We start from the raw sequence: 23,874 nt of genomic DNA on the forward strand, positions 1-23,874 counted from the left end.
TTTTACAAGGAACACAGGTATAGAAACCACTCAGACAATCATTAACATTTTCCTTAAGTTTTCTTTTTTTAAATTGTTTTGTTTTATATTAGTTCTGTCATTCATAATAAATTAATAGGATTCAACTTTTTCTAGCTTTATGAATAGATACTGAGGACCACAAAAACATCTTTTAAATTTTAGCCATTCTAGTAGGAAGGTAATATCTCACGTTGCTTTCATTTGTAGTTTTCTAATAACTAATTGTGCTTGATATCTTTTCATCTGCTTACTTGCCATCTGTGTATCTTCTGGTTAAGCCAGATTTTTGTACAAATCTTTCGTCTATTTCTAAACTGTTTCCTTATTACTTAGAGATTTCTTTATATATTCAAAAAACAAGACCTTTATTAGATAAATGTTTAATTTACAAAGATTTTCTCTTAGGCTGCAGTTGATCTTTTCATTCTCTTCAGTTCAGTTCAGTCACTCACTCGTGTCTGACTCTTTGCGACCCCATGAATTGCAGCACGCCAGGCCTCCCTGTCCATCATCAACTACCGGAGTCTACCCAAACCCATGTCCATTGAGTCGGTGATGCTATCAAGCCATCTCATCCTCTGTTGTCCCCTTCTCCTCCTGCCCCCAATCCTTCTCAGCATTAGGGTCTTTTCCAATGAGTCAACTCTTTGTATCAGGTGGCCAAAGTATTGGAGTTTCAGCTTCAGCATCAGTCCTTCTAATGAACACCCAGGACTGATCTCCTTTAGGATGGACTGGCTGTATCTCCTTGCAGTCCAAGGGACTCTCAAGAGTCTTCTCCAACACCACAGTTCAAAAGCATCAATTCTTCAGTGCTCAGCTTTCTTTATAGTCCAACTCTCACATTCATATATGACTACTGGAAAAACTACAGGTTTAATTAGATGGACCTTTGTTGGCAAAGTAATGTCTCTGCTTTTCAATGTGCTATCTAGGTTGGTCATAACTTTCCTTCCAAGGAGTAAGCATCTTTTAATTTCATGGCTGCAATCATCATCTGCAGTGATTTTGGAGCCCCCCAAAAATAAAGTCTGACACTGTATCCATTGTTTCCCCATCTATTTCCCATGAAGTGATGGGACCAGATGCCATGATCTTAGTTTTCTGAATGTTGAGCTTTAAGCCAACCTTTTCACTCTCCTCCTTCACTTTCATCAAGAGGCTTTTTAGTTCCTCTTCACTTTCTTCTCCTAACTATCTTCAAAAGAGCAGAAGTTTTTAATTTTTATAAAGTTCAATTTCTTTTATAGATTATGCTTTTGGTGTTAATTTAAGAAATAACTTGCTTTACTCAAGGTCACACAGAACTTTTTCTCCTATAGTTTCTTCTAGAAGTTTAAAAAGTTTTATGTTTTACATTTAGGTCCTTGATTCATTCTCAGTTAACTTTGTACATGATGCAAGTCACAGATCAAAGTTCATTTTTTTTACATATTGATATCTAATTGTTCCAATATCATTTGTTGAACAGACTATCCTTTTTCCACTGACCCAACTTTGCACTTTTGAAAAAGATCAGTTATCCATATACATGTGGATCTATTTCTGGATTCTTAATTCTGCTCTGTTGATCAATTTGTCTGCCTTCATGCCCATACCTCACTGTCTTGAGTACTGCAGCTTTAGAGTTAGCCCTGAAAGCAGACAGTGCTGGTCTTCCAACTGTGTTCTTTCCCTGAGTTGTTTTGGCTATTTTAGATTCTTTGCATTTTAATTGGTCAATTTCTACAAAAAAAAAAAAAAAAGCTTGCTGAAATTTTGGTTAGGACTGAACTGAATCTATAGCTTCAGCAAGAAATGACAATTTAACAAAACTAAACTTTCTAATTCACACATACAGGATATGTTTTCATTTATTTAGGTCTGTTTTGATGCATGTCATCAATGTTTTACAGCATATACAGTGGGCTACGGTCCATGAGGTCACAAAGAGGCAGACACAACCAAGCAACTACTACTACTACTATTATTACTAACTTGTACAATGTATAAGTCTTTCACATTTTTTGGTCATAATTATCATTAAGTACTTAATATTTTTGATGCTAGTGTAAATTATAATGCTTTTTAAATTTCAAATTATTTCTTTCTAATATGGATAATAGATTTTTGAATATTGATCTTAAACCCTGAAATTTTGCTAAAAAGTTACTCATTAATTCTAGTATTAATAGCTCTTCTGAGGATACTACAAGGTTTTCTACATAGATAATCATGTCATCTGTCAATCAAGACAGTTTTATTTACTCCTTTCTAAATTGAGATGCTTTTTGTTCCTTTTTCTTGCCATATTACACTGGCTAGAACCTCTGGTACAATTCTGAGTACAAGTGGGAAATAGCAGGTGTTCTTGCAAAGACATACTAAAAATCAAGCTAATCCTTCTGTGTGTCTCCATTTAAGAAAAAATTTCAGTAGCTACTGGATGAATAAAAAAGAAAATGGATGATGAAATTTTGGGAAATAGTCAAGCATTACTTCCGTAAGTGCTATAGAAAAAAAGAAAAAATTAGCCACCTGCTGAGCATAATGAAATTAACTTCCCCAAGAGTGGGAAAGTTAATAGTATACTATCTGCTAAGACTATGTAGTCAGAAGTCCATTGAAAGAAAAGCAGGAAAGACAATTATAAGTGATTTAATTGACTGCTCACACATTTTATGTTTTTAAAAAAGCCTGACCAAGCAGTGTTCCCATAAGCATAGCACTTAATACTGTGATGTTGTAACACTGAGGGACCAAAAGGAAATTTGCAGCTTTAAAAAGGATTATTTAAAACACTTCATGCAAAATTTAAAGATGGTATTTCAATGAGAAACAACAATTTTGTAAACAGTGACAAATTTCTCAAAGTGGAAAACATTCTCACGGAAGTCTTCACTCATCTTAGTTATGAAATATAATGAGGACTTTTCACGTCTTATCTTACTTCTCTACAGCACTTTATTTATTTTTTTTTCTACAGCACTTTAAAATAATAACTATTTCTACCATCTCTGATGCTTTGCCTGTCCACTGGCTTCCACAGCATTAGTCAACCTTGGTTCTCCTGCTGCCTTTTTGATTACTTCTTGGTTTCCTTCCCTGATCCCAGTGCTCTGTCTTCAGCTGTCTTTGGTCTAAGTCTGTGATTTTATTCATTAACACTTTTAAAGAGTTAAAGCTCTATTTACTTGATGATGACTCTCAAAATTTATATCTCAATCCATGACTGCTATATCTGATGACTTGTAGGAGTACCTACTAGTGGCAGGATTGGTCAGAGAGGTTTCTTTTTTCCTTTTTTACATAAAGTAATTGTTGAGCTGAGATCTGAAGGATAAAATAGGAATTAGCTAGGAACAGGGGCAGGAAAAAGCCCAGATTAACTAAGAGCTGTGCTTAGTCGCTCAGTCATGTCCGACCTCTCTGCGACCCCATGGACTGTAGCTCACTAGGTTCCTCTGTCCATGGGGATTCTCCAGGCAAAAATACTAAAGTGGGCTGTCATGTCATCCTTCAGGGGATCTTTCCAAACCAGGAATCGAACCTGGGTCTCGCGCACTGTAGGCGAATTCTTTATCATCTGAGCCATCAGGTAAGCCCAAACAAAGAGCACAGAGAGGCAAGGACAGAGGGGCTAATGGCTTGTAAAGGTCACTGACAAAGATATCCGAGTTACATGGGACCAAAACATTAGGACCACAACTTGAGATCACTTAAAAATGAAGGGTAAACAAGGAAATTAGCAGTCACAATGGTAACAGCAAGAATTAGGATGATGAAATATATCTTAATATGCAGGTATATAGCGCACTTAACGTCAAGATTTAGCAGAAAGAAAAATACCTACCTTTGAACGAAATGTTGGATGAACAAAATAAACAGCTTTCAAATTCCTCTTGTACCTGATTCAAAACAAACAAAAAAGGGTCAGTATAAGCCATGCCTAAAACCAATCAAAGTTATGAACAATTAACTCTTTCTCCAGGAGTTTAGAAGCAGGAAAAAGTTTACATATGAATTTACTCTGATACAAAATAAACTGGAATTAAGGGGAGGCTCCTATTATTAAAATACCCAATCTATATATTATAAAAATCTGTTATATGAACTGTCCTTTCACAGAATATACCACAATGTTTGCTCCTGCTTAATACTAGCAAAGGAAAAAGCTATTGTTCCCCTTCAAAATTTGAGAAACTAACTTGACATCAACGACATCATAGAGTTTCTTCAGGAAGTCTGAGTCCAGGTGATTGTATTCGCTGGTCAGTGTGTGAAAATACACTAATACATATTCCTTCACAGCAATGTGGTCCATTACATGGATAAAATATAAGAGAGCCTAGAAGAAAAAGGAATAAAAGTAATGATCATTTTGATTAGTAGTCTATTTCACAGTGTGTGTGTGCACGCACACGCACACGTGCTCAGTTGTGTCTAACTCTCTGAGACCTCATGGACTATAACCTGCCAGGCTCCTCTATCCATGGGATTTTCTAGGCAAGAATATTGGAGTGGGTTGCCATTTCTTACTCCAGGGGATCTGCCTGACCCAGGGATCGAACCTACATCTCTTGTATCTCCTCCACTGGCAGGTGGATTCTTTACCAATGTGCCACTTGAGGCCAAGAGAGAGAAAAAACCCAGGAGCTTAATCTAATCTATGCTCCAGACACTGCAGACATCAGGAACAAGTATCTCTTCAAAAAGATCTTCCCATATAGTTCCCATAATGCTATGGTATGTTCCCTTTCTGTCCTAAGTGATGGAGGAGAATATCTCCATCCTCCCAAACGAGCTCTTTGTATATACAAAAGAGCTCTTCAGTCAACAACCAGGTCTTTTCTCTCTGGGATAATGATTTCAAAACTGTTAAAGAATTTCTAGACTTTTAATCATTCTTGAAGGTTCTACCTGAGCTCAGTGACAAATCTTTGCGGTCTCCACTGAGATACAGACTCATGCCTCACATGGCTCACTTTGAGGGCTAATCTGTTCAGCATCTTTAACATTGAACTGAATGAGGAAAATGAGAACAGGTTTAGTGAGCAGAAGGCAGTGGGCTGGGCAGCACTTCTGCTCTGACTCAAACTTAATGTGACCTGGATCAGTTAGAAAAGTATGCCATTACAAGAAGGATGAAATTTAAGAGAAACATTAAGTACAAAGCAGAGACACAACATGGGCAGGGCCAGCATGACCCACTGGTGTATCTATAAACAATGACACACATGGCGCTGAGAGGCAGCCCCTGAAGGATTACTATCAAACAGGCTATTTCCCCATTTTTGCCTCAAGGGAGTCCTTGGCATTCACATGAATGGACTACTGAGGATTAGTTAGCATGGGTCCAACTGCTACCAGAGCAGACAGAGGAGGGCTTTAAGGAAACACATTTTACTTCCAGTCGTTAGCTGGTTTGGGCCTCACGATATAAATGAAATGATACATCACAAACATTCAGAACACCATGCAAATACACATCAGAATCAAAGGGGTTTACGCTTTTATTGGTATGAATCACATTATTAATGCTGTGAATAAACGTCATACTGATTATTATAAATAGTTGAGCATTTAAAGGGTGTGTGTGTGTGTGTGTGTATGTGTTTATTATTTCTGCTCTTACCAGACTGCTTCTGGTCCTCTTTCTGTCCACTTACTACCTCCTGCCCAGGGCAATTAAGATACCCATTTTCAGCTTTAAATTCTCCATCTTTAACTTAAAGTTTTTCATTTATAAAGAAGTATAGCCACATGACAGAAAAATATAGAAAACAAATTCTCCCTAAAACTATGAAATCCAGTTTAAAATACTGACTTCCAGTTTTTACCTTTATGTTTCAACTCCCATCCTGCTTCCCTCGCCCAAAAAAAGGGCAATGTATACATACTATGTATCACTTTTTCTTCTATTGATACCATATCATAAACATTTCTCTATAGTACTTAACTTCATAACCATAATTTTTTCAGGGTCACAGAACATTCCATTTATGGATGCAAAATAATTAACTTAACAGAATTTGTTATTTTGTGTCACAAATGAGCCTTTGAGTAACATGCCAGATCTAAGGCTTTCCCAATTTTTTCTTCTATCTAAACACCAGGGACCAGGACTCTAAGGGCTTAGCCAGGTGTAATCATCTGCTTTTGCACAATGGTGTTTTATCTTAAAATTGTATGCATCTTTTACACTTTTGAGTACTTTTTTTTTTACTATAGTTAAAAATTATTTATTAAAGTGAGTCTCTTCCTTTGCAGTCAGTTTCTATTACGACTGATGTTCTAGGATGATCTATGTATTTATCTTTTGGATTTGACTGTCCCTTGCCCAAATATTCCACAATTTGGGCAGTTTCTTGGCCAATAGCTATTTTCATTCCTAGGATTACTACCTTAGTAGTTAGTACAAATTCTCAGAAATTACTAGGTCACTTTGATAGTTTTAATTAATCTTTGATGACAATGATTATTATTTAAAAGTAATGGCTACAAAATAAAAACAAAAAAAAGTAATGGCTAATTTTGAAGGTGAAAAAAGATACCTCATTTTAATTCACTTTTTTTTTTCACTACTAATCAGGTTGAACATTTTCTTATTTACTAGTAATACCGTTTCTTCTGCTATGAATCATCTGTTTTTGTCCTTTAACTTCAAAAGAAGGGATTAGGAAATGATGACATCTTGGGTTAACTACATCTCTGGTTTCTTCTCTTCAGATACATTCTCAAAAGTTTATGTTTCTTTTTTCAAGAAAGGCAGATAATACAGAATGAGTCCGACCAAAAACTTGCCATTTATGTCATGTCCAAAACACAGCAGGTGAGTTTTTGGAAATCACCTTGTGGCATTTGAGTATTCTGTTTCTCCTCGGACACAAGGCCGGACCCCTAACTGACGGAAATGGTGTGTGCCAACCTGTAGAACCAGGGCTGCTACTCAGTCACAGACATGCAATTCTGTCTCATCTCATATTCTAAGCCCTGATTCCAAATTCATACCCTACTTATTTTTTTAAAATGTTATTTACAAAACAAAGCCTTTTTATGGCTTACCTTGTCCATATCTATTAATGTTACAGGAATGTTTCTTCCAACTACCACCATCACCGTGCGACCACAGTTATCCACACCTACAAACAGGAAACGTAATCAGCACCCAGAAACTTTATTCCAGGAGTATTATTTGTCCTGGGCTCTGACCGTATAAAAATATTCTAAACAAATGTAAAAGACGAAAAACTAGGAACATAAGCTTTTCAAATTTCATCTTCAGATTTCTTTCACTACGTGGAAAACCACTTTTTCATTTTTTTTCAGCTTCATGAAGTTTTGATGACTGTCCTTGGTTTTAAGGTAAGCCCTCTTATAGGTTTTAAATCTGGGCAAACCAAAGGTAAGGTCACAGGGTAAAGATAATTTTATAAATAGCTTTTTATTTAAGTTAACTAATAACATTAGTGATCTAAAAAAAAATAATGGAACTCAAATCTCTGAAAAAGAAATATAAAGGGGGAATCTGACAACTTTCACAGTCTCTGTTATATATTTATATAACGTTTGAATTCTGTATAAAGAGATTATGGTACTTGAAAACTAGGAAAAAATTTTATAAGACACAAAAAAGGAAGAAAAAGGACTTCATTTGGCCAATATAGAATAACTAGCTGAAAATCTTACAGGTTAATATGATATTTTTAACATATTAATCATGAGCAAAACCTATCTTCATTGTACCAAAAAAAAAAAAAAAATCTATATGTAGACAAAATGGGCAAAATCAGAGAAGAATGAAGTCCATAACAGCATACCAAATAATGTCTTTTAATCAGTAACAGAATAAGTTGCCATGTCTTTAAGCTCACCTGTTTGGTATAAGGCTTTTAGAGAAGCAATATCAGATAGATCCTCAGATCTTGCTTGACACAACCAGCGATTATAACTAGGGAAATAAAGGATATGATAATTATAACAAACAGTTGTAAATCTATAAATGAGACCTGTTTTTAGCTTAAAGAATGCTTTATTATAATGAGGAAGGAGTTAAAGAGGCTGTTACACTATGCTGAATCTCTACTGTTATTAAAAAACAAAACAAATGAGTTACTGAGAAAGGAAGATGTTCACACCAGATGACTTTTAAAATTATTTTTTGAGCAAATGAAGACTACTCATATAATTGGCTAAGATACCTAGTACTCAAACTAACATTGTTTTTAAAATACTATTATTTTCCTCTACTTGAAAGAAAATGCAAACAAAGCTTAAAGCAATAGCAGTTTTCCACAAGAGATGTTCACTCATTCAACAAAGACTTACTGACTGCTTACTTCATGAGAGGTATTGAGAATACTCTAGTGAATAGACATGGTCAGACACTCAAGGAACTTACTTTTCAGAAGAAAAACAGCTAAGTGTTATACATGTTTTGCCAGATCACGAAGAAACTAGGCACACTTTTTTCTGGGAAGTCCAGGCTTATTTAATGACTGACTAATCACAGTAGCTCTACTGATACTCCATATACCAGATCATAGAGATTGCATTTTGGCTTTGGCTAAGAGAATGTTAAAATTGGAAAAAACATTAAAAATCTCAAAGAGCTTTTAGGTCTCATCTGGCAACATCCTACAACATGAAAAACAACAACAACAACAAAACTGGTTGGAGAGAGGATATTTGGGTTCTCATCTTATCACTTTCTGTGCAACCTTAATAAAGATACTTCAGGTCTATGGACCTTAGTTTCCTGATCTGCAAAACAGTGTTTCTGCAGAACACCTTTCAGCTATAAAACCACATAACTAAGGATATTTAATAGGAAGTCTATTACATAGGGATTGTAATCAACAAGTGATATGCCTGCTAGGTTCATGGAAATTGTTGCTTGTGAAAAATAAGCTTAGTATTGGGAATTCCCTGGCAGTCCAGTGTTTAGGACTCTGTGCTAGATTCCTGGTCTGGGAATGTAGATTCCACAAGCCATGCAGCATGGCCAAACATTTATTAAAAACCAAAAAAAAAAAAAAAAAAAAAACACACTTAGTATTACACAGCTCTATAGTCTGCCTTTTTAAATTTAGAAACATACCCACCTGTGCTAACTGAATTTAAAGTCAACAGCTTTTAATGTTAGTTTAAGATACAATGTGCAAGTCAAGAAAAGATCTACGTTTATTTTAGTTCTCCCTATTCATACGTTCAATTCCGTATTTTCACATGGAGCTATTTCCCAGGTTATTTACACTAATCCCCCAACTGTACTGCTTTCTAACTGTTTTATGATTAAACCATCTCCATATCAAGACTAAAGAGAACAGTATATCTTAAGTGTCTTATGAGCACCACAGGTTATACCACAAACATGCAACAGGAATTCAGTAAATATCTGTTCATTTCTATACTCTGTGTATTCATTACCTCATTTTTCAAAGACTTATTGCAAAAATGCAATGCCTGCATCATATCAGGGATTCAAATCTTTGTTGAATGAAATAATAAACATAAGTATTATTCAGGGTATTTTGGAGCCCTGAGAAGAGTAAAAGGCCCTTGGATTCAGAGTTTCAGGCTGAACATATGAGACAGACATATTACAAAGACAACTAACACTGTCATAATTCAGTATGAGACAAGCAATCTAGCAGACATCTAAATGCCTTATCAATCAAGTATGTCTCTAAGAGGGGGACTGTGGGAGTAGGGGTCCGGGCTAGAGTGAGGAGCGGGTGGAAGCAAGTTCCAGAACTGTGGTAGAACTGCTTCCCGCTTCGTATCACAAAGATCAGCACAAGGCTTCTTTCCCCACTCACTGCAGTATTTGTGTCCATTCTGCTAGACCTCGAGATAGGGACTATGTCTTCACTGTCTCTATATTTGCAGGAAGTCCCTAGGGTTGTTCCTGACACTCAGTCACTACATATTCAATGAACTCTAAAGAAAAAAAAAATTTTTAACTGGAACTCAGATGCACAGAATAGAACTAATCACCTTGCTTCAAAACATTCTCATGACTGGTACATGCATGGTTCTCTTTTAAAAAGTAGTTATCTAGTTAGTTATTTTTAATGATGTAATAAGCATTCCAAAATCTACCCAAAACAAAAGTCAGCACCATCACAAACCTCCATCTAATCACCATGGTCACTCTGCTCCAATTCTAGCTTCCGCCTCTCCTCACTCATCATCTGGAATCTCAGGTTCCTCATTTTCTAGTTTTCCTTTTTATATCATTTTAATTCATCTACACATATTCCTAAAAAGCTTTTTGGCTGTTTTTAACTATTCAAAAAAGACAAAAGCTTATCACAAAATTTTGGGGGTCTAGTTTTTGGACTTACTGCTAAAATTCCTCTCTAATGTTGGGTATCAATGCTGTTCATTCTCTTTGACTATTACCCATAATGTACTCACACTACATGAACACTGTAGTTTTCATCCACTCTCCTACTGACAGGTATTCAGGCTATTCCCAGGTTATTGCTACAGTGAACGTGCTACAATCAACTTACTTTACATATCTCCTGGTATATGTGTGTTTGATTTCTCTTGGGGACACTCCTAGGAATGGAAGTGGAACATACAGGGTATGTTTGGTTTCAAGGTCTAAACTGTTTTCCACATTTTGTACTGGTTTATACTTCTGCAAGCAATGAACAGGAGGTTCTAAGAATCCATGTCCTCTTCAACACTTGATCTGAGCAAATATTTTAACTGTCAATCAACTGGGTTTGAAATTGTATTTCATTTCCCTGGTTGTTAATGATGCTGAGATCCTGTTCATATTTCCTGGCTTTTTTCTTTTTCTGTGAGATGCCTGTTCATACTGTTTGTCCATTTATCTATTGGGTTGTTTGTTCTTTTCTCACTTGTTTGTAGGAGTTCTTTATATATTTTTGATTTAATCATTTGCATTAGATCAAAAATACAAAGGTTCGTGACACTGTACAGGAGACAGGGATCAAGACCATCCGCATGGAAAAGAAATGCAAAAAAGAAAAATCGCTGTTTGAGGAGGCCTTACAAATAGCTGTGAAAAGAAGAGAAGTGAAAAGCAAAGGAGAAAAAGAAAGATATAAGCATCTGAATGCACAGTTCCAAAGAATAGCAAGGAGAGGTAAGAAAGCCTTCCTCAGAGATCAATGCAAAGAAATAGAGGAAAACAACAGAATGGGAAAGACTAGCGATCTCTTCAAGAAAATTAGAGATACCAAGGGAACATTTCATGCAAAGATGGGCTCAACAAAGGACAAATGGTATGGACCTAACAGAAGCAGAAGATATTAAGAAGAGGTGGCAAGAATACACAGAAGAACCGTACAAAAAAGAACTTCAAACCCAGATAATCACGATGGTGTGATCACTCACCTAGAGCCAGACATCCTGGAATGTGAAGTCAAGTGGGCCTTAGAAAGCATCACTACGAACAAAGCTAGTGGAGGTGATGGAATTCCAGTTGAGCTATTTCAAATCCTGAAAGATGATGCTGTAAAAGTGCTGCACTCAATATGCTAGCAAATTTGGAAAACTCAGCAGTGGCCACAGGACTGGAAAAGGTCAGTTTTCATTCCAATCCCAAAGAAAGGCAATGCCAAAGAATGCTCAAACTACCTCACAATTGCACTCATCTCACATGCTAGTAAAATAATGCTCAAAATTCTCCAAGCCAGGCTTCAGCAATATGTGAACCGTGACCTTCCAGATGTTCAAGCTGGTTTTAGAAAAGGCAGAGGAACCAGAGATCAAATTGCCAACATCTGCTGGATCATGGAAAAAGCAAGAGAGTTCCAGAAAAACATCTATTTCTGCTTTATTGACTATGCCAAAGCCTTTGACTGTGTGGATCACAATAAACTGTGGAAAATTCTGAAAGAGATGGGAATACCAGACCACCTGACCTGCCTCTTGAGAAACCTATATGCAGGTCAGGAAGCAACAGTTAGAACTGGACACGGAACAACAGACTGGTTCCAAACGGGAAAAGGAGTACGTCAAGGTTGTATATTGTCACCCTGCTTATTTAACTTATATGCAGAGTACATCATGAGAAACGCTGGGCTGGAAGAAGCACAAGCTGGAATCAAGATTTCCGGGAGAAATATCAATAACCTCAGATATGCAGATGATACCACCCTTATGGTAGAAAGTGAAGAGGAACTCAAAAGCCTCTTGATGAAAGTGAAAGAGAAGAGGGAAAAAGTTGGCTTAAAGCTCAACTTTCAGAAAACTAAGATCATGGCATCTGGTCCCACCACTTCATGGGAAATAGATGGGGAAACAGTGTCAGACTTTAATTTTGGGGCTCCAAAATCACTGCAGATGGTGATTGCAGCCATGAAATTAAAAGATGCTTACTCCTTGAAAGGGAAGTTATGACCAACCTAGACAGCATATTAAAAAGCAGAGACATTACTTTGCCAACAAAGGTCCGTCTAATCAAGGCTATGGTTTTTCCTGTGGTCATGTATGGATGTGAGAGCTGGACTGTGAAGAAAGCTGAGTGCCGAAGAATTGATGCTTTTGAACTGTGGTGTTGGAGAAGACTCTTGAGAGTCCCTTGGACTGCAAGGAGATCCAACCAGTCCATCCTAAAGGAGATCAGTCCTGGGTGTTCATTGGAAGGACTGATGTTGAAGCTGAAACTCTTAATACTTTGGCCACCTCATGCAAAGAGTTGACTCATTGGAAAAGACCCTGATGCTTGCAGGGATTGGGGGCGGGAGAAGGGGACGACAGAGGATGAGATGGCTGGATGGCACCACTGACTCAATGGACATGAGTTTGAGTAAACTCCGGGAGTTGGTGATGGACAGGTAACCTAGTGTGCTGCGATTCGTGGGGTCGCAAAGAGTCGGACACGACTGAGCGACTGAACTGAACTGACTGAGCTGAATCATTTGCCAGTTGTGTGTATTGTGAATACTCATATTCTGCAATTTGCCTTTCACTTACTTTAAGCTTAATTGCCCCACTTTCTGTAGTTCTTATCTTTAATATAGTCAAGATTAATTTTTCTTTTGTAGTCAGTGCTTTTTATATTTTGTTTAAGAAATCTGTTTTTTCTTATTGGTATGAGGAATACTAGCCTATGACTCCTCCTATAAATTTTAATTTTTTAAAAACTTAAGTTTAACCCATCTAAAATTAATTTTAGCCCATAATATGAAGTAAAATAATGTAAACTCAAAAATGTTTTCAACCTCATCTGCAATAAACAACTTGAGACCCTAGGATAGGCAAATCTTTATGAACATGATTATGGAAGAAGGTTATAGCTTACATCAGATTCTTAAAGGCTTTACGATTTAAAAAAGGTTCAGAATCACTGCTGAGACACTGGCAACTGTTATAGTTTCTAAGAACCTTGAGATGAATTCCAATGCAACAACTTACAACTGCCATCTTCATCTGGTTTCTTCTTTATTCTATTTGTCCCCTCCATTCTACAGATTGTGTAAATTTGCTTTGATTATCCCTGCTTCCCCCACCTATTCAAAGAATATTTTAAACTTTCCATTATATTTTTGAAAACTGCACTTCACTTTTTGCTAGTTTCCTTTTATTTCAATGAAGACATGGAGCCTTTCATCCTAATCCAACAATTAAAACAAAAGCTAAAAATCAAACAAGAAAAAACACCCCAACCTCAAAAGCTTTTTATTTTGATAGGTAAAATATAATCACTGGTTAACAGTCACACAAAATACATCACAATGGCAACAAAAGTACCCACTACTGTGCTCTCCAGGCAGATACACTGAGTAGATGGTTTCTCAATAGACTGCAGTCAGCTAAGGTTGGATGTTGCCCTCACAAAGCAAACACAAGGCTGTTTCTTCTAGTTAATAAATTACCATCCAAATGCTCAACCAAGAGTTAAATAATGAAGAAAATCCAAGCTTAATTACTCTTAAAAGTCCACTAACTAACCTACTTATTGGTATACCACCAACAGCCCAGGGAAAATTTTCAGTTTGAAATTAACAGAAGCTTTTCCTGACCTCATGCAGCTGTCCCACATTGGACTTAGTTAAAACTCTTGTTATATATACTCTTAATGCATCCTGTAAGTTAAATACATTTTCATATATTAATGGGCTTTCTTGGTAGCTCAGCTGATAAAGAATCCTCCTGCAATGCAGGAGGCCCCAGTTTGACTCCTGGGTTGGGAAGATCCCCTGGGGAAGGGAATAGGCTACCCAATCCAGTACTCTTGAGCTTCCCTGGTGGCTCAGACAATAAAGAACCCGCCTGCAATGTGGGAGACCTGGGTTCGGTCCCTGGGTTGGGAAGAACCCCTGAATAACAGCTACCCACTCCAGTATTCTTGTATGGAGAATTCCACGGACAAGGGAGCCTGGCAGGCTACAGTCCATGGAGTTGCAAAGAGTCGGACATGATTCATGCAGCTGTCCCACACTGGACTTAGTTAAAATCCTTGTTATATATACTCTTATTGTATCCTACAATTTAAATACATCTTTATACAGTAATTAGTTTAACATTTTTTTTCTCTGCAAGACCTTAAGCTCAATGCTGCCTGGGGCTAGATCTGCCTTGCATGTCACTTTGTTGTATTTGTAGCTTGGCACAACAGTAAGGGTTCAATAAATATTTAATAATGAATGAGATAACATTTTTACTGTGAGAAATGACCTAAGAGTTACAGGCAACTGGATCTTAAGCCAATCAAGGAAAAAAGAAAAAGAAAAAAGTACTTGAAAAACAATTTAAGAGTTTTAAAAGCTGGATCTTTGTAAAAGAGTATCTAGATTGCTTGCTAATTTTTGTAAGGAAGCCAACTCCTATCTTATGATACACCCAGATTAGTGTCACAATTGGGTGGAATAACTGGAAATAATAATCAAGAATTAGACAACTTATCTAATTGTTTTAGATGTTAAAGTGAATTATTACACAGAGAAAAGCCAATGCTACAAAAGGAATGAACTAACCCTATAACCTATCCATGTGACCATTAATTTTGTTTCTGAAGCAAGAACTGAAGGGTTTCAAAAAGATATTCCTAACTAAAGACTGCCCTTTGTTTCTTGGTTCAGGCTTTAAGAACCAGAGGTGGTACTCTTCATCAAGCCTGTAGGTTGATGTGTTATTATGTGTTAACTAGACGTCCACAACAACCAGAGCACCATACGTAACACACCCTGACGTCTTACGGTAGTGTGGCTCACTCATGGATTTCTAAAGGGATTACCTTCTTTACCTGTCTATTTCAGTTCTAGAATAGTACCCTGAATAGAGTAAATATCCAATGCTTCCTGAACTGAACAGAAACTGTCAACTCTGAGACTGATTTGAATCTCAAGATCATCACTTTCTACCAACAAGGGCAATGCTTTACATGCTGCATTCATAGTCCTTTCTAACCTACCCCTTTGCTGAGGACCCCTTTCCAGAAAGCATGGGCTCAGTGAATACAGATTTATTTTAATAATACTGGCTTGAACAAGTCATTCACAAATCCCCCCACTAAAAAGAGAGACACAAGACAGGCAAGTATCTAGTCCAGACACAAACAAATGCCAGTTTATCTGTATTACCCACAGAGAAATGAAAAAGGTGTGTGTGTGCGTGTGTGTGTGAGAGAGAGAGAGAGACAGACAGACAGACAGACAGACAGACAGACTAGGGTGATTGATTTGAGAAAGGTGATAACAACGTAATTCTCTGCACGTGCATACAGAACATGTCTGGTCCTTTCCCAGCTTCTCTGAATCTGGTCTCTGTAGGTGGCTGGAGATGGTAGCAGAGAAGGGAGATCAGCTTCAGTGTAGCTCATCCTCAGTTAGTTGTGACCATGGTGAAGTCACTCTTGGTGGTCAATTTACCCTTCTACCCTTCTAAGTTAAAGGGGTCAGACCAGATCAGGCACAGAATAGTCTAAGAAATCATTTAAGAAACCTTAGAAGGATGGACCCTGAGCCCTCCCCACAGAGGTTCTGATTCAAGAAGTTTGGTGTGGGGCCTGTGAAATTTTAGAAAGTACCCTTGGTGATTCTAATGCCATACTACATTTCAGAAAACCACATCAGGTAATTACCAAAACTCCTTTCAACTATAAAGTACTGCTAGGAGACCCAGACCAGTGGTTCTCAAAGTGTGGGCCACAGTCTGAAGACATTTTCAGGGGCTCTGCAAGGTCAAACTATCTTCATGATAAGAGCAAAACATCATTTTTTTTTTTTTACTGTGTCGACATCTGCACTGATGGTACAAAACAAACTGCTGCATTAGCATGAATACAGGTGGAAGCACCAGATCATACTAGTAGTTATTGTGTTTTTAACTGTCAAAAGACTCGGGCGGAAAAAAAAGCCAGTTTCATTTAAGAATGTCTTCTATGAGGAAGAAAAAGTTATTAATTTTATTACATCAACCCTTGGGAATACATTTTTTTAATATTAAATGTGTCACAAAATGGGCAGAACACACAAAGCATTTTTGCAGACTGAAGCCTAAGGCTGTCCTAAAGTAAAGAACTAACTGTCTGACCTGCTAACTGAACTAACTGCTTTTTTTCATGAAACACCATTTTTCTTCAACTAATGACGGGCAAACTGTGATTATTCAATATGAGTTTTTGGCAGATATTTTCTCAAAAATGAATAAAGTGACCCTGTCATATCGAGAAAAACAACCAACAGTATTTGTTACCAGTGATAAAACTTGAACTTTTATATACATACATACATACATATATATATATATATATATATATATATATATATATATATATATATAAAATGCTGGCAAATTTATATCCATCACCAGAAGGTAACCATTCCTAACACTTGAGGACTTTTCTGATGACAGCAGTGGTAACACTAACAAATACAGTATTTTGATATTGCGTAATATAATGTGTCAATATTTGGAACAATTGATTAATTCAGTGAGCCAAAGCACCATGTTATAAATTCATACTATCAACTATTACAAAATCTACTCAAAGTGCAGGATAAAACAACACATTCTAATATAACAATACAAAATTCATAGATATAGTCTGAAATTCCATATTACAACCAAACATTATTAAAGTACCATTGATTGAGTTATGGTGTAATATCAAAGAATATCCCTATTTTAAAAGGCTAGTAAAATACTCCTTTTTCCAATTATGTATCTAGTGAGGTCAGATTTTCTTCATATACTTCACACAAAACAACATATTGCAACAGTCTGTATGCTGATATTAGAATCCAGCTGTTTTCTATTAAATCAAACATTAAAATATTTGCAAAAATGTAGAATGATGCATTTCTTACTAACTTAAAAAAGTTTTTTTTTTTTCCGTAAAAACATAATGGGTTATTTTCCAAGTGAATTAACAAATAATTCTGTTGTTATCGTTTATTTGCTAAGTTCTGTCTGACTCTTTGAGACCCCATGCACTACAGCCCTCTAGGTTCCTCTCTGTCTATAGGATTTCCGAGGCAAGAATACTGGAGTGGGTTGCCATTTCCTTCTCCAAAGGATCTTGACCTAGGGACTGAACCCACATCTCCTGCACTGGGAGGTGGATTCTTTATCACTGAGCAACTAGGGAAGCCCGAACAAGTAATTTATCATATAATAAATATCAGTGGGTACAAGCTGTAAAGATAAAAGCTCTTTGGGGTCCTCAATAATTTTTAAGCATGCAAAGAGGACCTGAGACCAAACAGTTTGAGAACTACAGCTCTAGTCCAAACAAAGGTATCCAAATCTAGCAGTGCATGAATCATAATATGAAAGTTTCAAAATATATATAAAGGCCAAAGTCCCAGACATGTGAGGCAGAGCCCAGTCACTGTATTTAAAGAAAAATGTTTGCCGGATGATTCTTACGCATGGTCAAGTTCAGAAACCACTGAAGCTATCATTTGATGGTGCATGCCTTTGGAAAAGCTGTTTACTGATGCCCCCTAGTGGCTAATTTGCTTTTCTTTATGAAAATAATAAAGGGAAGAGCAGGAACTCAGGAAAAACAAAATTCTAATTCTATAAGGGACTCGGAGATTATTTAGTACAACTTCCACTTTATATATGGAGACTGACAACCGCACATCATTACAGTATAGTGTAATAAATGCTAGGCTATGCTTTTGTTGGTTAAGTATAGGGTGTAAAGAAAAAAGTGTATGGGGGAGACAAGACTTCTGTTCCATCTACTCCAACTTATCTCCAGGGAGCTAAGTTTCTGGAGGCAATCAAGTCTGAGCTGAAACCTGGAGAACGAATTGAAGGACAAGAGTAATCCAGTCAAAAGGGGTGGCAAGTACCCAAGCTCAAAGGTATATAATAGGTCAAAATTTGCTCAGTATTAAAGACAGCAGCAGTGGCCAATTTTAAGAGCTTGCTAGAATTACCAGGTACTGTGCTAAGTCCATTACACTATCTTATTTAACACTCACAACAACCCTAAGAGATGGTACCCTCTCAATCAACCCTAAAAGATAGTGAATATTAACCAATTAGGGTTTATGATTTTTCCTTTCCTTTAAAATTTTTTGAAAAGCAGCTAGTTTTCCAAGGGTAATCTGTTAGTACTTGGACAAACTTACCCAGAAATAACAAAGCTGCTTTTCTTTATGTGTCAAAAAGGGTTTATTCAGAATTGTTTCAGAAAACATGTAAAAGAAATGGAATGACTTCACAAAGTCCTTGGGATAAATCAGGGGGAAATAAAACTCTTTAACCATTAATACGACAACCATAGACTATGCTTTAATTACAAATATAGTAATGTTAAACAAAAACTTTGTAATTCGGCTTCCCCTTTTCCGTACTTTCTGCTGTTAGAATATAATCTAATTTTATAGAGGTACTATAACTGCAACAAAGTGCAGAAGCTCTGAAATCAGAGGTGCATCTGAACGCTGACTTCATCACATATTATCTGTGACAAATTAACTTTGAATTTCTGCATCTACTAAGTGGGGACAGTATCTTCCTTACTGGATTGTCAGGAAGAATAAAGGAGACCACATTATATGTAGACCATTTAGTAGAGGTAGCCCCTATCTTGTTTCTCTAGTCCTTATGTGTCTGTCCAAAGGGTTTGTCTTACTTTCTCTGATGCTGCTTCTGTAGAGCTGCCTCTGATAACTGCCCTTGAAGGATCAGTCTTCTTTGCTTGTCAATATCTCCTTCCATTCGGGCAAAAGCATGAGAGCCAATGAAAGAGAGATCAACTCCCAAGCCTTCGTCCTCCTCTTCCTGGTTATCTGTAACAAAAAAGCTATCAATAGCTTATGGCTATTTATCCATATGATTATTTTATGTTTTGCTAGCAGCCAATCCTTTGGGAATGGATCACCTCTTAATGTGTTCTCCACTGCCTCACCAGATCTTTTTGAGGGGGAAAAAAAAACCCAAGACAAAACAGTTTTTTTTTCAAGAAAGAAAAGCAAACAAACAGAATCCATGGACGATGGCGGGCTTCCCAAGGCAATGCCACCATCTGAGCTGTTCAGTTGGGACTTCTTCACATTTGTACCACTGTTCCTCAAAGTGTGATAGGCAAGATTTTCAGAGTTTGCTTTTATTAAAAAATACCACTAAATGAATCTTCTTTCAATCCCTCAAGCTGATTTTACATCTCCTTTAACAGATTCAATGTTCTACCTGAAAATATTTATGAAAACTACAGCTTATCAAGTGACAATATTTTTTGAGATACTGGTGGAAGTCAAGCAGTGTTTGAGGATGGTGGACAGAAGGGAACCTTGTGGCTAATGACCACCCAGCACTGACACCTCAACTGGTTTTGCTCTTCACTGCTCATTGTCATACAAAATGCATTTTGTGCATTTAAGAAAAATGATATTCTATCATGGCAGTCACAATTCTGAGGATTTCTGAATGAGGCTGGGCATACTTCAAGCCCGTACTCTATTGGAATCTCTCTAAAGTACTCCTCCAGCAAAGCTTGGTTATCAGACATTTTCTGATGCTAAATCATTTATTATTCCTTCCATTTGATTTAAATCTGTGTACTGGTAACAAAAAAGAGATGAGTAGCCTTCAATAGATTTTAACTTGATGCTCATTTAAAAGTGTTCACAGTAGAAATCTCACAGTAATTCTTAAATCGCTTAATTTTGAGATCGGGCCCCAGCAATGACGCTTGTGAGGCATGTCTCCAACTATGATCTTGAACATATATCAGTGAAGATCAGTGCAAGCTGTCACACAGAACGGCTCAGAGGGGCTCCCATCCGGCCCTGCTCTACTAACACTTCAATCTCCATTGGTATGTAACCTAAAGAAGCAAAACACGTGGTTACAGCATTCCCGTTTTAGGTATGGCTTTCAGAGGACACAGTTGAATCTGCTGAAAATTTTAATAATGTACTGTTTCCTCAACAGTGTCCTGTGTGAAACCATAAACTTCACAAGGGTACAAATGGTGTCATACCCACCTCTGAATCTCTACTGCCTAACGCAGACTTCACATCACATATATAATTTAAAGAGTAAATCTTAACAAGAATAAGACTCTAAAAGCACTGATGTTGGTCTTGATCTTGGTGTCACACTAAAAGCTTCCTAGAGAACAGGCTGAACTTGCTACGTCTTGGTGGCTGATGCTTACCAGAGCCGCTGCTTCCTGAAGAGGGAAGGTAAGAAAAGGAGAGAACTCACCCTCTGGGGCGCCAGGTTTTTCACTTATTCTAATCTGCCGTTCAGGTACCACAGGCTCCCCTTCTGCATTGCCAATATCTGCAGGTAGGCATGGCAACGAGCGGCTCTCCTCCTTCAGTGACCTTGGGAAGTACAGAGGTAGCAGCTTTTGGTAAGTAGCCTGTGTAAGAAAAGCCAAATGTTCTGTGAAAAATACCGGAGTGATGGAACAGGCATCAGCAGCACTCACGCCACTCCACAGACTGTGAAGAGCCTCCATCATGAACTAAGGCCGCGCCACGCCTAAGCTCAGACTGGATGCTGCCTGGGCCCCTCAGTCAGTTTCTGTGTCAAAGACCAGGATTCGTTAGTCACTCAAGAAGACCCATGAGTCCTGATCCTGACAGCTCCAGGTCACTGAAGCTGGAATGGATATGTCCTGTGACCCCTATCCCCAGCCCCTTCTTCACCTCACTAATGATATCTGTCTTTCAAGATTCAGCTCAGACACAGACACTACTTCCTTAATCCTCAGTGTGCCATCAGGGTCCATGTGACCTAGATTTAATATCTGACAGTTTTGTTTTTAAACAGTTCTCTCTGAAAAGATTGCTATTTCCTGACTTTTATTCTTTCTTAGAGGTTTCCCAAACAATAAAGAGATATCTTACTTTAAAAAAATTAGAATAAAATTCACTGTATCTTATAACTTCCATACAGGTTGGTCCACTGGACTCATTCTAAATCCATGATATATTATGGATACTTAGTGCTCTTATTTTTCCTCAGTCTTGAAGCTTTGGAGGGAATGATGCTAAAGCTGAAACTCCAGGACTTTGGCCACCTCATGCGAAGAGTTGACTCATTGGAAAAGACTCTGATGCTGGGAGGGTTTGGGGGCAGGAGGAGAAGGGGACGACAGAGGATGAGATGGCTGGATGGCATCACCGACTCGATGGATGTGAGTCTGAGTGAACTCCGGGAGTTGGTGATGGACAGGGAGGCCTGGCGTGCTGCGATTCATGGGGTCGCAAAGAGTCAGACACGACTGGGCAACTGATCTGAAGCATTTTGCTTTTTTTCATCATCCTAGAGTCATTTTATCGTTACTCATCAATTATTACCAACTATAACAAACTAAAACAGAACACTAAGAAACCAAAAGAATGATGGAACTATCTAGAAGGACAGTGAAATCACTGAATAAATTATCCGTCAGTCTCCTTACTGTGTCACCCACAACACTGCATCATCTTTCATGCATATAAATATATATATGAGGCATATAGGCTCAGCTGGTAAAGAATCTGCCTGCAGTGTGGGAGACCTGGGTTCAATACCTGGGTTGGGAAGATCCCCTGGAGAAGGGAAAGGCTACCCACTCTAGTATTCTGGCCTGGAGAATTCCATGGACTGTGTAGTCTATGGGGTCGCAAACAGTTGGACACGACTGAGTGCCTTTCACTTTCATTTCATGAGGCATATAAAAAGACTGGATTGTAAGTCAATTTAAAAAAATTGTACCTCAATTTAAAAAAAGAATTTAAAAAAAAAAGAAGACTGGAGACACCATCTTTGTAGCCTTTTAAAAAATTGAAATACAATTCACATATCATAAAATTCACATTTTAAAGTATACGATTCACTGGGCTTTAGTATATTCATGAAGTTGTGGAATCATCACAATTAATTCCAGAACATTTCATCATCTCAAAGAGGAAATCTAAATTCATTAGCTAGGTTATTCTCCATCCCTCCCTCCCCCAGCCCCTGGCAACCACTAACCTGTCTGTTGTATGGATTTGCCTACTTCAGAATATGCATTCCATTAAAATGGAATATGGTATATGGTTTTTTGTGTCCAGTTTCTTTCATGCGTCGTATGTTTCTAAGGTTCACCCATGCTGCAGGATATGCCATCACTCCATACTTTTTAATAGGCTAGTGACATTCCACTGTTTGTGTATACCGCATCCACCTATCCGTTAATGACATTTAGGTTGTTTCCACTTTTTGGTTACTATGAATATTGCTGATGTGAATATTTGTGTGCAAGTTTTTGTGTAGACATATGTTTCCAATGGGCTTCCCTGGTGGCTCAGACAGTAAAGACTTTGCCTGCAATGTGGGAGACCCAGGTTCGATCCCTGGTGGGGAAGATCCCCTGGAGAAGGAAATGCAACCCACTCCAGTATTCTTGCCTGTGAATTCCCATGGACACCGAGCCTGGCGGGTGAAGTCCAAGGGGTCGCAAAGATGTGGACATGACTAAGCAACTAATACTTACTCATGTTTTCAATTTTATTCTGCACATACCTAAGAGTGGAATCTCTGTTTGACTTTCCAAGGAACGGCCAGACTGTCATTTTGCCACTCCTAGCCTCACATTTTGGAGAAGGCAATGGCAACCCACTCCAGTACTCTTGCCTGGAAAATCCCATGGACGGAGGAGCCTGGTAGGCTACAGTGCATGGGGCTGTGAAGAGCCCAACATGACTGAACGACTTCACTTTCACTTTCATGCATTGGAGAAGGAAATGGCAACCCACTCCAGTGTTCTTGCCTGGAGAATCCCAGGGCCGGGGGAGCCTGGTGGGCTGCCGTCTATGGGGTCGCACAGAGTCGGACACGACTGAAGCGACTTAGCAGCAGCAACAGCAGCCTCACATTTTATGCAATACACTACACTCTTCCTGCTATTTCTTACATGTGTGCTTGTACTTACGCTTGTATGACTACCATGATTTGCCCTTTCTCTGGAAAATCGTAGTTATTTTTTACAATGATTTCACGTCACATATCTCTTCCTACAGGAAGTTATTTCCTGACCCCACGCCAGACTGGAGCCGTGTGCCCTCATCCTTCCCATGCTTCCACTAGTGCACTTATCACAGTTACTGTAGCTTATCTGACTTCTCTGAACCCACCAACAGACAGTGAGTTCCTTGGGGATAAAGACTGTGACTCACTCACTGGTGTAGTCCCAGAACCCAGTGGAGTAAACCTGATATATGCCAGACATTCAATAAAAGGTCACTGAGAGAATGAATGAATAGGTAAACCAGGTAAAACAAGAAGAGACACAGCAAACATGGTGAATGTGTCTGTCTTCAGCAAATTCAAGACGGTTTATGTCTCATATACGTACCTATATATACTCTGGATATTTCACACGTACTAATTCATTAATTACAAAACTCCTGTGATATAAGTACTGTCAGTATTCATATTTTATCC

The 23,874-nt window shown here is 37.9% G+C and overlaps 1 protein-coding gene across 9 annotated transcripts in view; it reads right to left on the reverse strand.

The window, feature by feature from the left end:
- GDAP2 (ganglioside induced differentiation associated protein 2) overlaps positions 1-23,874 on the reverse strand; it is a 79,472-nt gene that overhangs the window by 25,437 nt on the left and 30,161 nt on the right. For 6 of the 9 annotated variants that reach the window (XR_015160806.1, XM_086392117.1, XM_086392115.1 and 3 more), the window contains exons 7-12: positions 20,659-20,818; positions 19,082-19,238; positions 7,875-7,951; positions 7,066-7,142; positions 4,209-4,348; positions 3,854-3,908 (exon numbers count right to left, since the gene is read on the reverse strand). Coding sequence is in view for 8 of the 9 variants with exons in the window: in XM_086392117.1 (XP_086248243.1) it covers positions 3,854-3,908; positions 4,209-4,348; positions 7,066-7,142; positions 7,875-7,951; positions 19,082-19,238; positions 20,659-20,818 (666 nt within the window). In the remaining variant the exon portion in view is untranslated. Of the gene's footprint in view, positions 1-1,258; positions 1,747-3,853; positions 3,909-4,208; positions 4,349-7,065; positions 7,143-7,874; positions 7,952-13,017; positions 18,240-19,081; positions 19,239-20,658; positions 20,819-23,874 lie in introns of those variants that run through there. The other 3 variants (XM_086392118.1, XM_086392119.1, XM_086392122.1) reach the window with 3 other exon arrangements.

Source organism: Bos grunniens, chromosome 3 (assembly GCF_055505025.1).
Source record: "Bos grunniens cultivar Pamir isolate PY7600 chromosome 3, Bosgru_T2T1.0, whole genome shotgun sequence".
Lineage (NCBI taxonomy): Eukaryota > Metazoa > Chordata > Mammalia > Artiodactyla > Bovidae > Bos > Bos grunniens.